The following is a 16,184-nucleotide window of genomic DNA, read 5'->3' as shown; positions in this document are numbered from 1 at the left end:
TCACGTACTGCTGAAGCCCGGCTTGGAGAATTTTGAGCATTACTTTGTTAGCGCATGAGATGAGTGCAATTGTGCGGTAGTTTGAGCATTCTTTGGCATTGCCTTTCTTTGGGATTGGAATGAAAACTGACCTTTTCCAGTCCTGTGGCCACTGCTGAGTTTTCCAAATTTGCTGGCATATTGAGTGCAGCACTTTCACAGCATCATCTTTTAGGATTTGAAATAGCTCAACTGGAATTCCATCACCTCCACTAGCTTTGTTCATAGTGATGCTTTCTAAGACCCACTTGACTTCACATTCCAGGATATCTGGCTCTAGGTGAGTGATCACATCATCATGATTATCTTGGTCATGAAGATCTTTTTTGTACAGTTCTTCTGTGTATTCTTGCCGTCTCTTCTTAATATCTTCTGATTCTGTTACGTCCATACTATTTCTGTCCTTTATTGTGCCCATCTTTGCATGAAAAGTTCACTTGGTATCTCTAATTTTCTTGAAGAGATCTCTAGTCTTTCCCATTCTGTTGTTTTCCTCTATTTCTTTGCGTTGATTGCTGAGGAAGGCTTTCTTATCTCTCCTTGCTATTCTTTGGAACTCTGCATTCAGATGCTTGTATCTTTCCTTTTCTCCTTTGCTTTTCGCTTCTCTTCTTTTCACAGCTCTTTGTAAGGCCTCCCCAGGCAGCCATTTTGCTTTTTTGCATTTCTTTTCCATGGGGATGGTCTTGATCCGTGTCTCCTGTACAATGTCATGAACCTCCGTCCATAGTTCATCAGGCACTCTATCTATCAGATCTAGGCCCTTAAATCTATTTCTCATTTCCACTGTATTATCATAAGGGATTTAATTTAGGTCATACCTGAATGGTCTAGTGGTTTTCCCTACTTTCTCCTACTTTTAAGTGCATATTAATTTTTTAAAATAAAATTATTTTTTAAATTTATGTAAAACTTAATTTCATGCTGCTACTGCTGCTGCTGAGTTGCTTCAGTCATGTCCGACTCTGTGCGACCCCATAGATGGCAGCCCACCAGGCTCCCCCGTCCCTGGGATTCTCCAGGCAAGAACACTAGAGTGGGTTGCCATTTCCTTCTCCAATGCATGAACGTGAAAAATGAAAGTGAAATCGCTCAGTTGTGTCTGACTCCTAGCGACCCCATGGACTGCAGCCCACCAGGCCTCTCCGTCCCTGGGATTCTCCAGGCAAGAACACTGGAGTGGGTTGCCATTTCCTTCTCCAATGCATGAAAGTGAAAAGTGAAAGTGAAGTCGCTCAGTCGTGTCCGACTCCCAGTGACCCCATGGACTGCAGCCCACCCAGGCCCCTCCGTCCATGGGATTTTCCAGGCAAGAGTACTGGAGTGGGTTGCCATGGCCTTCTCCGGCTTAATTTCATGAGATGTTATCATATGTAAGAAGGGAGTAATGTGTATAAAATATGGTTGATCTTTTCTCTTAATTTAAGCCTTGGTTAGTATTTCAGCCATTATTATGGCTTTTACTTTTCTTATAAAGAAGATTGTTATTTTTAGAATACTGGTGCTTTTAACCTTGCTCCCATTACCTATTTAGTCTGATTTTATCTGTGTCCCTAAATTTTCTAGATCAAAATCTTAGAATTTCTGTTTTTCCATTTTCTTCATTCTTTTACATATAATTATAAAGTTAATGGGTTTTTCAGACTCTTTTAGTGTCTTTTCTTCTGTACAGCAAAGCCTTACTCTCTCATATTTGAACCATTACTGCAGCCTGTTCAAGAGTCTCCTTGAATATACTTTATTTTCTTGAAGTCCTGTATCATTGCTACTTCTACCAGTGAAACAGGCGTGATGCTTTAAGAAAAGATATTTTATGAAATGGATACATTTAAGAAAATGGTTTTCTATTGCTTCTGGGATCCAGGTGTTGAAGAGTACCTGCAGTTTGACCCCAACTTGCTTTTCCAAGTCTTAATTCACTCTGTTCACTTTACATGAATTATCTGTTCCAACCCAACTACTTTGTATCTCTGAACATGCCTTGTGCTTTCTTTTTGTGTCATTTCTTCTATTTCTGCATCCTGTTTTGTGTTAATCAAAAATTTCTTCTGGGACTTCTCTAGTGATCCAGTGGTTAAGAGTCCACCTTGTGCAGTGCAGGAGACATGGGTTCAATCCCTGGTCAGGAAACTAAGATCCCTCATGCCCTGCAGCAGCGGAGCCACAGATCCTGTGTGACACAACAGAGACCCAGTGCAGCCAAATAAATAAATGAATAAATATATTTTTAAAATTGCTTCATATTCAAAGAATACATGAAATTTCAATTTTTTTGCAAAACTTTTCCTAATTACTGCTACTGGATATAGTCTCAACTTCTTTTAAGTTCCTAAGTCATCTGTTGTGTGGTACTCACTATAGGGTGTCTGGCATTATAATTTTTTTTTTTCACTTGTTTCACTTCCTGCCTACCTTTTAGTCTCCTTGGAGGCTGAGGCTACATCTTATATTTCTTTGTAGCCAAAACAGTCCTTAGTACAATGCTTTGAGCATATTTGGAACTCAGTACATATTTAATTGATTAATACCTATTTTAATTTAGGTAATTTTGATGTTGAAGATACAATTTGAAGATAGAATCAGTGAAATAGGCTGATAATTGGGAACCTAATTTAAATCTTTGCAAAAGAACTTATACTAAAACTTTATGGCAAAGTGTTTCAAAATCAAGGGAGGAGTTGACCTTGTTAAATGTATATGTTCTGAAAATTATGTTATAGATTAAAATAGAATAACAGATTAAAATGTGATAGTAAAACTTAAGAAATATTTTCTTCTGTATTTTGTTTTTACTTTAGTGGCGGCATGATTTTTTACATGGATGGATAAAAGTACCTGTGACTCATGAAACACAGGAAGAATGTCTTGGGATGGCAGTGTTAGATATGATGAGAATAGCCAAAGAAAAGAATCAAACCCCACTGGACATCTATAGCTCTATCAGGTAATTTTCTTATGCAGATCCATATGAGTATGACTAGTTTTTGTATAACTTATTTGTTTTTTTCCAGTTTGCCTGTATTTATTTTTTAGTGTTTTTAAAAAATTAAATGAAAAAAATTTAAAATTCCATAGATGCTTTAGGATTTTCAGAAGTTTCAAACAAATGATTTTGTATGTTATCATAACAATCCTTTTTCCCTTCTACCTCTATAGAATTCCTCCTTTCCCTCACCCCACCAGAAACCACTAGCTCATTTTCCATATTTGTGAGTCTACTTCTTTTTTGTTATGTTTAATAGTTTGTTGTATTTTTTAGATTCAACATATAAGTGCTACTGTACATTATTTGTCTTTCTCTGTCTGGCATACTTCATGTAACATAATTCACTGCCAGTCCATCCATTTTGCTGCAAATGCAAAATTTCGTTCTTTTTTATGGCTGAGTTGTATTCCATTGTATGTGTATGTACCACATCTTGTTAATCCATTCATTTGTTAATGGACACTTAGGGTTGCTTCTATACCTTGGCAATTGTAAGCAGTGCTGCTTGAAAATTGGGGTGCATGTATCTTTTCAAATCAGTATTTTTGTTTCTTTTGCATTTATCGGAGAAGGCAATGGCACCCCACTCCAGTACTCTTGCCTGGAAAATCCCATGGACGGAGGAGCCTGGTGGGCTGCAGTCCATGAGGTCGCTGGGAGTCGGACACGACTGAGCGACTTCACTTTCACTTTTCACTTTCATGCATTGGAGAAGGAAACGGCACCCCACTCCAGTGTTCTTGCCTTGAGAATCCTAGGGATGGGGGAGCCTGGTGGGCTGCCGTCTGTGGGGTCCCACAGAGTTGGACACAACTGAAGTGACTTACAGTTACAGTTACAGTTTGCATTTATACCCAAGAGTAGAATTGCTGTGTCATATGTTAATTTTAATTTTAATTTTTTGAGAAGCCTCCATACTATTTTTCACAATGTTGTATCAGTCTGCATTCCTCCCTCACCAACATTTGATATTTGTATGATATTTTTTTAAATAATAGCCATTCTGGTGGGTGCAAAGTGACATCTCATTGTAGTTTTAATTAATTTGCATTTCCCTGATGATTAGCAATATTGAGCATCTTTTCATGCGCCTGATGGCCATCTGCATTTCCTCTTTGGGAAAATGTCTATTCGGTTCTTATGCCCATTTCTTAATTGGGTTGTTAGGTTTTTTGATGTTGAGTTATATGAGTTGAGAACTGACTCTTTGGAAAAGACCCTGATGCTGGGAAAGATTGAAGGCAAGAGGAGAAGGGGACAAAAGAGGATGAAATAGTTGGATGGTATCACCAACTCAATGGACATGAGTGTGAGCAAGCTCCAGGAGTTGGTGAAGGACAGGGAAGCTTGGCGTGCTGCAGTCCATGGGGTTGCAAAGAGTTGGACATGACTGAGTGAACTGAACTGAATCCTTTATCATTCATTTTATTTGCAAATATTTTATCCCATTCAGTAGGTTGTCTTTTCATCTTGTTGATGGTTTCCTTTGCTATGCAAAAACTTTTAAGTTTAATTAGGTCCCATTTATTTATTTTTTCTTTTATTTTCTTCACTTTAAGAGATGAATACCAAAAAATATATACTGTTATGATTTATGTCAGGGTGTGTTCTGCCGGTGTTTTCCTTGAGGTATTTTAGAGTATGCAGTCTTACATTTAAACTTTTAATTCATTTAGACTTTTAATTCAAAATCCATTTTGAGTTTATTTTTGTATGCTTGACATATAAAATTATAAGATATTTAAAGTGTACATCTACCTATATATTGTAAAACTGTTCCCTCTTTATTAACATATCTATCATCTCACATAAATATTTCTTTATTCATTTATTGTGAGAACTTACATTCTACTCCTTTAGCAGGTTTCTGTTATATAATACAGTGTTAGCAGTTATTGTCAGGTTTTACATTAGATCCTTAGGCCTCATTCATCTTATAACACATCCAGCAGATTCTTATACATGTGATCCACGGACTCCAAATTATTCTTCTGCATCTTGAATTCTGACAGTCATGCCTAATAGGATTTTTTGAAATTCTACTACTATTGCCCAGCTTTAATGGCTATAAGACTTGTACTCCTTTTGAAGCTATATATGACTACTTTAAGGATGCTTTGATTTTTTTTTTTTTTGAAGTTTGAAGTCTAAACATTTGTTTTACATATTATATATACCTACCTGATTATAAGTTTGAGGATGTCATGAATCTGGTTAAAATTCTCTTTATTCCTAGAAATCCTTCTCTCAGTAACTGGCTTTTGTCCCTCTTTTATGACTGCCCTCATGTTAAATACCCAGTTTGCAGGTTATCAGTTTCTATGTTTCCCTCTTTGGTTTTAGGTATTCTTGTTTTGCTTTCAAATGTCTATTAGTCCTTAGTCCCATTAGTCCTTAGCTTATTAGTCCTTAATGTCTACTACATCTAAGGGTGTAGGCCGGCCATAGGGAATGATTTCAGGAACTCACTGAAGTTATCTTAAAGATTCCAGTATCTAAAGAAAAAACAAAAATGTTTCTATTTTCCAGTAAGGCCTTGATCTTTATTAAAATCCAGACAAACGCCTCTTAGGATAATAACTTACTCATTCATTTGTTCGTTCATTTATTCATTTAACAACTATTTGTTGAATATCTGCTGTAGCAAGACCATAGTAGAACACAATGAGTGTCTTAGATGTTGTCAGTAGAAACTGAAGGAATTGAAAGGGACATAGTTGAAGAACAGAGAAGCTTTGAGCCATTGAAAATGAATTTTTAAATATGAAGCCAACTCTAGGCTTAAGCTATGGTGGAACATTTCTGCTATGGAGACATGATATTGTCCAAAGTCTTGGCACATTATAGATTGTGGTTTCTTTGAGGTCAGGAATTGCATCATCTATTTATTCTTTTCCCTGCCTATTTAATCCGGTGTCCTAAAACCAGTGAATGTATAGTAATTGTATTTCTTTGATTATCTTTACCAGAATATAAATGCATCTGCAAAATTCTGCTTCATTTTTCATTTACTTTTAAAACTGTATAGATACTAACCATTCATTATAAGAGTCCATGATATTTTAAAACAACTTTATTGAGATATAATTCATATAACATAAAGTTTCAGTTCAGTTCTGTTCAGTCGCTCAGTCGTGTCCGACTTTTTGCGACCCCATGATTGCAGCACGCCAGGCCTCCCTGTCTATCACCAACTCCCGGAGTTCACTCAGACTCATGTCCATCGAGTCAGTGATGCCATCCAGCCATTTCATCCTCTGTCGTCCCCTTCTCCTCCTGCCCCCAAACCCTCCCAGCATCAGAGTCTTTTCCAATGAATCAACTCTTCGCATGAGGTGGCCAAAGTACTGGAGTTTCCACTTTAGCATCATTCCTTCCAAAGAAATCCCAGGGCTGATCTCCTTCAGAATGGACTGGTTGGATCTCCTTGCAGCCCAAGGGACTCTCAAGAGTCTTCTCCAACACCACAGTTCAAAGTTTACTTGTTTTAATTGTACAATTCAGTATTAATTATTGAGTTATAAAGGTTCTTTATATATTATGAATACAAGTCTCCAGATGTAGGTTCTCATATCTATGATTTGCAAATATTTTTCCTATTCTGTGGATTTTTTTCACTTTCTTGAAAGTATTATTAGCAGCACAAGAATTTAAATTTTGAAGTAATCTATTTTTTCATTTGTCTTTGGTACCATGATCTTTTAATATTAGGTAAATAATTTATCACTGTATTGAAGCAAGTCATGCCTGATTTGCTTGCCTTCTTAATGTAATTTAATTCCCTGATGTTTTCCAAATTTTCACTCGTTGCTTATTTCTGAAAAATAATCAAGGAACTCTACTTTTTGTTAAAGTTTTCAGGATTGATGGAAGAACAGGTGAATAATTTGTTTTCACTGAATGAAATAAGCTGCTTTGTTCCTAGAAATATCCAGTAGCGTATGCTTCTCTGTCTAGTATAATACATAAAATAATATATATTCTTTCCCAGACTTAAAAAAATACATGTAAAATACATCTCTGTGTGTCTGTACCTGTGTATTAGATGCATCTATGTCTGTGAGAACAAGCCTTTGTGTCTACCTGTGTGCCCGTGTCTATGTGTTTGTGCATCTCCTTGTGCGTGTGTATGTATTAGATACTTAGCCTTTGTTATGCCAGATCCTGATTGGGCATTGTGGTTTTGGTGTTGGAATACAGAAAGTAAAGGAAATGGATAAGAATTTTCTGTTTCATTCTTCATCTGCTCCTTGAAATCCTAGGTCTGCAAAAGGAAGAGAGCTAGAGAATGACAAGTGTTTAAAGGAGACCCTGGTTAATTTGCAAACACTAGACCAGGGCCAAGGCCACTTACATAGCAACGGAGGTATATACCTCATATCACTAGACTCCTACACAGCTAAGCAGATACTAGAGTTTACAGTGGTCTATTCCAATTGTAATAATAAGATGCAGATTTCATGTTATGGTACAAAAATAGTATGTAAGAGAAGACTTAACTTCAGAAGCTTTTAGAGCCTGTGACTCACATAGTAAAGAATATGCCTGCAATGCAGGAGACCTGGGTTCAATCCAGATCATGAGAAAGATCCCCTGGAGAAGGGAATGGCTTCTGACTCCAATATTCTTGCCTGGAGAATTCCATGGACAGAGGAGCCTGGTGGGCTACAGTCCATGGGGTCGCAAAGATCTGGACGTGACTGAGCGACTAACACTTAAAGTTTCAGTATAACAAAAGCATCAAGAATAATGTTTTCATGCTTCAGGAGTTAATAACTTTGTGACTTTTGAAAAAATTTTAGTGTATCTAACAAAATCTAGCTAGTTCCCATCACAGATGACACCAAAGTAGATTCATTATATTCAAGAAATTATACATTCTTATAGTATAGCAAAGGATGTATGTCTGTCCTTTATTCTAGGAATCAAAGTGGAAAAACTTTTTGTATTTTGTTATCTTAAACTCCTCTTTTGATTTCCAGATAAGCTTTCAAAGCCTTGTTAAATCAAGTAGCACTGGTGTTTATGTAAATTGTAATCCAGATTTAGTAAGGCTCTTGGTTTTAGCTAAAGTTTTTGACAGAAGAAGGTAAAGTAGGAAGTATTTGTATTCTGATTGTATTTTTAAACCTTTCAGTTTTTTTCTAAACTTACTGAGGCTCTCCTATATTCTATCCAGACTTTTGTTAAATTTTATATATTTTGTTCAGTTGCTCAGTCATGTCCAACTCTTTGCAACCCCATGGATTGCAACATGCCAGGCTTCCCTTTCCTTCACCATCTCCTAGAGCTTGCTCAAATTCATGTTCATTGAATCAGTGATTCCATCCAACCATTTCATCCTCCGTTGTCCCCTTTTCCTCCTGCCTTCAATCTTTGCTAGCATCAGGGTCTTTTCCAGTGAGTCGGCTCTTCGCATCAGGTAGTCAAAGTATTGGAGCTTCAGCCTCAGCGTCAGTCCCTCCAATGAATATTCAGGATCGATTTCCTTTAAGATTGACTGGTTTGATCTCTTTGCAGTCCAGGGGACTCTCAAGAGTCCTTTCCAACACCATAATTCAAAAGCACCAGTTCTTCAGCGCTCAACCTTCTTTATGGTCCAGCTCTCAATCCATACATGACTACTAGAAAAACTATAGCTTTGACTATACGGATCTTTGTCAGTAAAGTAATGTCTCTTCTTTTTAACACACTGTGTAGGTTTGTCATAGCTTTTTTTTCAAGGAGTAAACATCTTTTAATTTCATGGCTGCAGTCACCATCTGCAGTGATTTTGGAGCCCAAGAAAATAAAGTCTGTCAGTGTTTATCAGTGTTTCCACATCTATTTGCCATGAAGTGATAGGACTGGATGCCATGATCTTAGTTTTTTGAATGTTGAGTTTTAAGCCAGCTTTTTCACTCTCCTCTTTCACCTTCATCAAGAGTCTTTTACAAATATATAATTGCCCTTAAAAGGAAAGGAATGTGACTTTTGAGATCTGAAAAATGAGTAGAATTTATTGGGTGGAGAGAGGTAAGTGATGGAGAGTAGAGGCTCATGGAAGAGGCTTTGCAGCAGAAAGAAACATGGGGAGGATGAAGAGAGTCAGTATGGTTAGAGCTCAAAGAGTTAGTAGGTGATGAGGCAGGGGCTGGACCATATAGAACCTAGAAGCATGTTGATAAGGTTAAGAACACTAGGAAACTATGTAAGAGTGTTGTGTGTGTGCTCAGTTGGTAAGTTGTGTCCAACTCTTTGCAACTTTGTGGATTGCAGCCCGCCAGGCTTCTCTGTCCATGGGATTTCCCAGGCAAGAATATTGGAGTGGGTTGCCCTTTCCTTCTCCAGGTTATCTTGCCAACCCAGGGATCAAACCCATGTCTCCTACATTGGCAGCCGGATTCTTTACAACTGAGCCACCAGTGAAGCCCTATGTAAGAGTATTAAAGCAAGGGTTTAATACATAGAAGATTCCTATGACAACAGAGTAGAAAACTAATTAGAGGGCTGAAAGAGAAAATGGAAATGTGGGTCGCCTAGAGAGTAAGATCATTGCAGTAGTTCCTCTAGGAATTGCAGTTGAATGGGTTAATAATAAGAAAAATGGGCAAATTAGAGAAATATTTAGAAGGGAAAATCAAGGGAAGATGGTGACAGATTGAATAATAGGGATTGGTGGGGAGGTTATGTAAAGAATGATTCACGAGTTTCTGGGGATTGTGGGAATAGAGGATCTTTAGTGCAGTGTACTCAGATAGGGAATGCTTTAGGAGAATCTTAGGGGAGGACGTTATGGGGACTCATGAATTTGGTTTGCTGTGTTGTCTGAGGCACTTTTTGAGACATCCATATTATATGGGTAAATTGACTTGACTATGGAGGATAATGTCTGAAGCTTAGAGGTCTGGGCTAGAGCTAGAGATACCAGAGTCATTTGTATCTAGATTGAAGAAAGTATAGATAAGAAAAGAAGAGGGCCCACAGTTAAGTCTTGAAGAATTCTAACAATTATCACCAGGTAAAGGGGATTGAGCCTGTAAGAAGACTGGCAAAGTAGCCAAAGAAATGGGATGAAAATCAGGAAAGCTAAGGGAAGAAAGTATCAAGGAGAGAGAGATTAACACTGTTAGATGCTTCTGAAAAATGGCAAGTAAAATGAACAAGGAATTTGGTTTCAGCAACATTCCTTGATCTTAGCGAGAGTGGTTTCTAGAGAATGATGGAACAGAAGCCAGACTGGAGTGAGTTAAGGAGTAAAGGGAAGGTGAGGAAATGAAATTGGCTATATGAACTCTTAAAAAGAAGCCAGATAGGCTGTGGCTGGAGAGAGATGAAGGATAAGGAGATTTTATATTTAAGATGGGAAGAACATTAATGTTTTTAAAATTTGTGGTTAGAAGATAAGTAATAGAGTAAAATTCCCCAGAGGGTAGAGGTAAGTATATATCAAAGAAATAACTTTAACAGATTTATACCTTATTTATTGTAATAGGTGGGAAGGAAGAAAGAATGAGTGCACATGTATAAGGTTTACTAGCAAGATACTGTTGGAGAAGGCAATGGCACCCTACTCCAGTACTCTTGCCTAGAAAATCCCATGGACAGAGGAGCGTGGTAGGCTGCAGTCCATGAGGTCGCTAAGAGTTGGACATGACTGAGTGACTTCACTTTCACTTTTCACTTTCCTGCATTGGAGAAGGAAATGGCAACCCACTCCAGTGTTCTTGCCTGGAGAATCCCAGGGATGGGGGAGCCTGGTGGGCTGCCATCTATGGGGTTGCACAGGGTTGGACACAACTGAAGCGACTTAGCAGTAGCAGCAGCAAGATACTGAGGGAGTTCTGCTTTGAGAAGCTTTTTTTTTTTTTTTCCCTAAGAAAAAGATAAAGTCGTTTTTGATAATAAAGAGAAATGTAGCTGAGGTGTAAGACAGAAGAGAAGTAGGAACTTTAAAAATATCGGAGATTTGACATAGTTGTGGGACTTGGGAAAATTAGTTGAACAGAGAAATGTCATAAAAGTGATAGTAGTGATAAAAGCCTATTTGAAATTTGTGATTATGAATTTATAATGCAACCCATCTACCTTGTCAGTTGACTTTTCCCAGCAGCTTTGGCTACTTGAACACAAGACTGATAGCTCCGTAAGGGGATTAGGGTAGAGCAGGGAAGGACAGAAAGCAGTGGTGTGCTGCTAAATGTTTAACAACAGTTCTTAGAGAAAAAAAATCTGATTTGTTTGTAACTTTTGCTGATATGCATGGTTTAAATACCATGTATCTGTGGCCAATTTCAAAGTAGCAATCTGAGATCACCCAAGGCAAAATTGAAAAGAGATGAGTAGCACACCCTTTCCATCACTCAGATATAACCTCAAACGCACATATAGTAGTAAAAATGTATAAATAAATAAATAATGTAAAATAATTAGGAAGTGATGCCTTTTGAGTATTTATTGTCTATATTTAAATATAATTTATTTGCAATTTTATTTAATTTAAATTTTAATGATGGCTGTATAACAGTACAAAATAATCATTAAAATATAATAATCTCTCATCATTAGGTAGTTCCAGCACTCAGGTACGTGTAGTACAATGTGACAAGTGATTAATTATGGAGCAGTGCACAGAATGCTGTCAGACAAAGGGAATAGCATCTAACATGGTTATAGAGATCCAGTTGTACCTTCAGAAATAAAATAGTCTTCCTTTTTCAGACACTTGAGCAGAAGGGAAGTAAGTTATCTTCCTTCCTTAGGATATTTTACATAGAGATGGAAGTACAAAAGATTCAGAACATTTCCAAATAGAATTGTTTTTATTGCAAAGGGATTAATAGGAGATATTGAAGCTGACCTGAGAGAATAATGCACACAAAAGAAGTATGTTTGCCTAGTGAGTATCAGTAATATCTAACAAAATGTAACAATTTCCAGAATTCAGATAAATTTTAGAGTATAGTATTATAGGAAAGATAGGCCAAAATGGCGTATGTAAGATATCAGAGAAATTTTTAGAAATTCCAATATTAACTAGACTCCGTCTTCATTTCTTTAGGGAAAAAAAATTAACTTCTCCTCTAAAATTTTATGACAACTCAGAATTTGTAAAGGCATTCACATCATCAAATAAAACCTTAAGGTTTTATACTACATGGATGGTGACCTTTTTCACTTGACTATTGTGCTATTTACTTATTATGGAGAAGAGTGGTATCTTCTAATTTTATTTTGTTTCAACTTGTTTTGCTCTTGTGCATATTCTTTATTATCTCTAGCTACAAGACATTTTTGCCAAAATGTGTTCGAGCAAAAATCCAAGAGTATCATATTTTGACAAGGAAGAGAATAAGGTACAGATTTCGCAGATTTATTGAGCAATTCAGCCATTGCAAAGCCACTGCCAGAAACTTGAAACTTAAGTATCTTATAAATCTGGAAACTCTTCAGTCTGCCTTCTACACAGAGCAATTTGAAGTAAAAGAACCTGGAAGAGGTCCTTCAGGTGAGGAGATTTTTGCAACCATTATAATAACTGGAAACGGTGGAATTCAGTGGTCAAGAGGGAAACATAAAGAAAGTGAGACACTGACAGAACAGGTAATCCTCAATGATACGTTCTCGTTCTTTGTTAATTTAAGTAGAATGGCAATAGAAGCAAAGTACTTTTAGTCATTTGGAACATGGTCTTGCACTACTCTTCTTCCGTTAAGTGGAAGTTTTTAATAGTGTGACACCAGCAAGATCATAGCTATGGTTCTTTTCTCATTGTTCTTAAATGGCATTTTGTTTGTTTTCTATGACAAAATAGTTAGTAATGGTGTTCTCTTTTAATTTTTGTTTTTTAAAATTATGAAAGTATGATAATACATTTACAGGAGACTTGGAAAATACAGATGGTGTTCTTATAGGTTCAAAAAGGCTTACATTCTAAAAGTGATTTTTAAGGTTGTTTTGCTTTTTTTTTTTCTTTTACTATTACTGATAACTGGAAGCACAATTATGAAATTCAGTTAGAAAAAGATTAGTTTTTATTGATTTTATGATGTTGCATACTTGTTAAATACTTCTTTAAGTTTGCTTTACAAGTTTTAAGTTTGTTCATGTCTATATTGTTCTTAGGATGTTATCAGATATTTATTTATTTTTTTATTTTAATTATTTGGTAAACTGAATTTTCTGGTAATGGTTTCTATTAATGTTGATTGGATTGAAGGGTACTGTAGCACACTTTAGATTCCTGGCACCCTTTAATCCTCTCATTTTTAAATGCAAACCAAAATACAGTGTAGTCTTAGGGTTATTATTTGGAGGAAGAATCTCATTTAATGCTTATCTATTGCTGTCAATACTTTTAAAAAGAATTTGGAATGAAAAATTATAAGTCTTGTTTTAAAATGGCTCCATAAATTCAACCTATTTTTAATATCAACTGCTCTTAATTACAGGATTTACAGTTGTATTGTGATTTTCCTGATATTATTGATATCAGTATTAAACAAGCAAATCAAGAAGGCGCAAATGAAAGCAGAATTGTAACTATTCATAAGCAAGATGGTAAAAGTCTAGTAAGTTTGCTTTATCATTATATAATGGTTATGCTTTATGGTTGTCAGAAATAAGTATTTCAGAATCTTAATACCTAAGATGTTCTCTTGTAGGGATTTTGATTATAATTTTAAATAGAGCTGTAACATCAATTTAGAGCTGTAAACGTCAATTTAGTAAGCTTTTTGATTACATCTAGTTTTTTGTATCACTACCAACACCATCTCCCCAAAGAATGTCTGGTATATTAATGTATTTTTCAGTCATTTTCATAATTAGCAAAGGACCAGTTACTTCCTGCCCTCTCCTCTCCCACCCCAACCCCAGTTTTGCTCGTTCCCTGTTGTAATGCTCCTTCCTGTCTATACAGTCTACCCTCTATATCTGTGAGTTCCATATCCACAGATTCAACTATCTGCAGATTGAAAATATTCAGAGAAAAATTCCAGAAAGTTCCAAAAAGAAAACTTGAATTTACCATGTGCAGACAACTATTTGCCTAGCATTTATATTGTATTTATAACCATTCACATCTCATTTACATTATATTAAGTATTATAGAGATGATTTAAAGGATATGGGAGGATATACATACTTTATATCCAGATACTGCATCATTTTATATAAGGAACTTGTGGATTCATGGATTTTGGTGTCTGTGGAGGGGAGACATATCCTTGAGCCAATACCATGCAGATATAGAGGAATGGAGGGACAACTGTATAATCTTTTTTACCAGTAGAGGTGTGCGTAATTCTATCATATTGCCTATTTATATAACAAATTGTGAACCAATCCCAGGTAATCCCTATTCGAACTGTGAGGCATGTTTGATTATAAAAGATTAAACTTTTCTCTGTTTAAAGTAGCTTCAGAGGGAGTTCCCTGGTTGTCCAGTGGATTGGACTGTGTGCTTCCACTACAGGCCCATGGGTTTGATCTCTGGTCTGGGAACTAAGAGCCCACATGCTGCCGAGCCTGGGCTAATAATAATAATAAGATAAAACAGCTTCAGACATCCTACTTATTTTAATTGAAAGGAAGAAATGAATTCCTTTGTACTGTGCTCTTAAACTACGTATTTTTCTGGCTCTGTTGTTTTCTTTTTAACTCAGATATTTCTTGTACTTTTGGCTTAAATGTCATATTTATTTTGTAATTTAAATATCTCTCTTACCTCTCTGGCCATTTTAGGGTTATATGACCAAAATTATAAAACTTGTAATTCACTTTGATCAGCATGCTTTCCTGTTCTTAGGTATTAATCCTTTGTTGCACAGGTTTGCAATTCTTCATGTCATTGTTTATGGTATCTTTTATAGGAATCATTTTTATAACCTGTGTTAACTAAATATTTTTTATAGTTCAAATACCTCACACAGTTCTCTCCTTATAATTTTTGACATAAGTACATATTCTCTATTCTCATTATGACTAATATTGTTCTTTGCTGAACCAGGCATTATACCATGATCACATTTTCATTCTTATATGTACAACTTTTTGTTTTTCTGCAAGTTGATTGTTCCTTCAATTTCTTTTAGTATTTCTAATTCATACCAACTTTTGTATCAGACTAGATATAGATAGGTTTCTAATTGAGATGACTGGAATATTTGTCTAATGGGTGTATTGGAAGATACAGTATAATTATGGGTATAGAGTGGACTGTAACTGGAAAAGCATGGTAAACCCATATTTGAGAGGGTCTCAAATATCAGACACAAGAATTTGTAATTCAAAGTGTATAACTTGGAGCCATAAAAGACATTTGAGCAATCGCAAAGAAAAGTAATTTAGAAGAATTACCTGATAACATGCAGTGAAAATAAATTTCTTCTTTTTCTTTTCTCCTCCGAGGAAATTGAGCTTAAGTCATTAAGAGAAGCTTTGTCTTTTGTGTCATTAATTGATGGATATTATAGATTAACTGCAGATGCACATCATTATCTTTGTAAAGAAGTAGCACCTCCAATGGTGCTTGAAAATATACAAAGCAACTGTCATGGCCCAATTTCGTGAGTAATACTGACTTTTAAAGTAAATTCTTTAAAGTAATAACAAGATATTTATAAAGAATATTTTACACAACAGAATGATAAACCTAGGTTTAGGAAGTTCAGGAAAAGAAATATTATCTTGATCTGAGTGAAATTATTTTTCTTTTAACAAAATTCTATTTCCAATCAGATTATATAATAATTAGAATTATTTAGATTATAATCTACCATCTATATTCCAGTCTATAGTACTAACTTGTTGTATAAGTTTGATATTTAGTACTCTCAGTTAAGTTCAGTCACTCAGTCGTGTCTGACTCTTTGCGACCCCATGAATTGCAGCACACCAGGCCTCCCTGTCCGTCACCAACTCCCAGAGTTCACTCAAACTCATGTCCATCGAGTCAGCGATGCCATCCAGCCATCTCATCCTCTGTGTTCCCCTTCTCCTCCTGCCCCCAATCCCTCCCAGCATCAGAGTCTTTTCCAATGAGTCAACTCTTTGCATGAGGTGGCCAAAGTATTGGAGTTTCAGCTTTAGCATCAGTCCTTCCAATGAACACCCAGAACTGATCTCCTTTAGAATGGACTGGTTGGATCTCCTTGTGTTTAATTAATTCTTTGGTATT

The 16,184-nt window shown here is 36.1% G+C and overlaps 1 protein-coding gene across 5 annotated transcripts in view; it reads left to right on the top strand.

Moving 5' to 3' along the window:
* JAK2 (Janus kinase 2) overlaps window positions 1-16,184 on the top strand; it is a 120,223-nt gene that overhangs the window by 70,756 nt on the left and 33,283 nt on the right. For 4 of the 5 annotated variants that reach the window (XM_006068203.4, XM_006068204.4, XM_025281550.3 and 1 more), the window contains 4 exons: window positions 2,838-2,983; window positions 12,286-12,607; window positions 13,456-13,575; window positions 15,416-15,573. In XM_006068203.4, the coding sequence (XP_006068265.1) occupies window positions 2,838-2,983; window positions 12,286-12,607; window positions 13,456-13,575; window positions 15,416-15,573 (746 nt within the window). The remainder of the gene's footprint in view (window positions 1-2,837; window positions 2,984-12,285; window positions 12,608-13,455; window positions 13,576-15,415; window positions 15,574-16,184) is intronic. The other variant, XM_044939907.2, reaches the window with a different exon arrangement.

Source organism: Bubalus bubalis, chromosome 3 (genome assembly GCF_019923935.1).
Source record: "Bubalus bubalis isolate 160015118507 breed Murrah chromosome 3, NDDB_SH_1, whole genome shotgun sequence".
Lineage (NCBI taxonomy): Eukaryota > Metazoa > Chordata > Mammalia > Artiodactyla > Bovidae > Bubalus > Bubalus bubalis.
The sequence above is the reverse complement of the archived record's forward strand: the minus strand, read 5'-3'. Positions and strand labels throughout refer to the sequence as shown.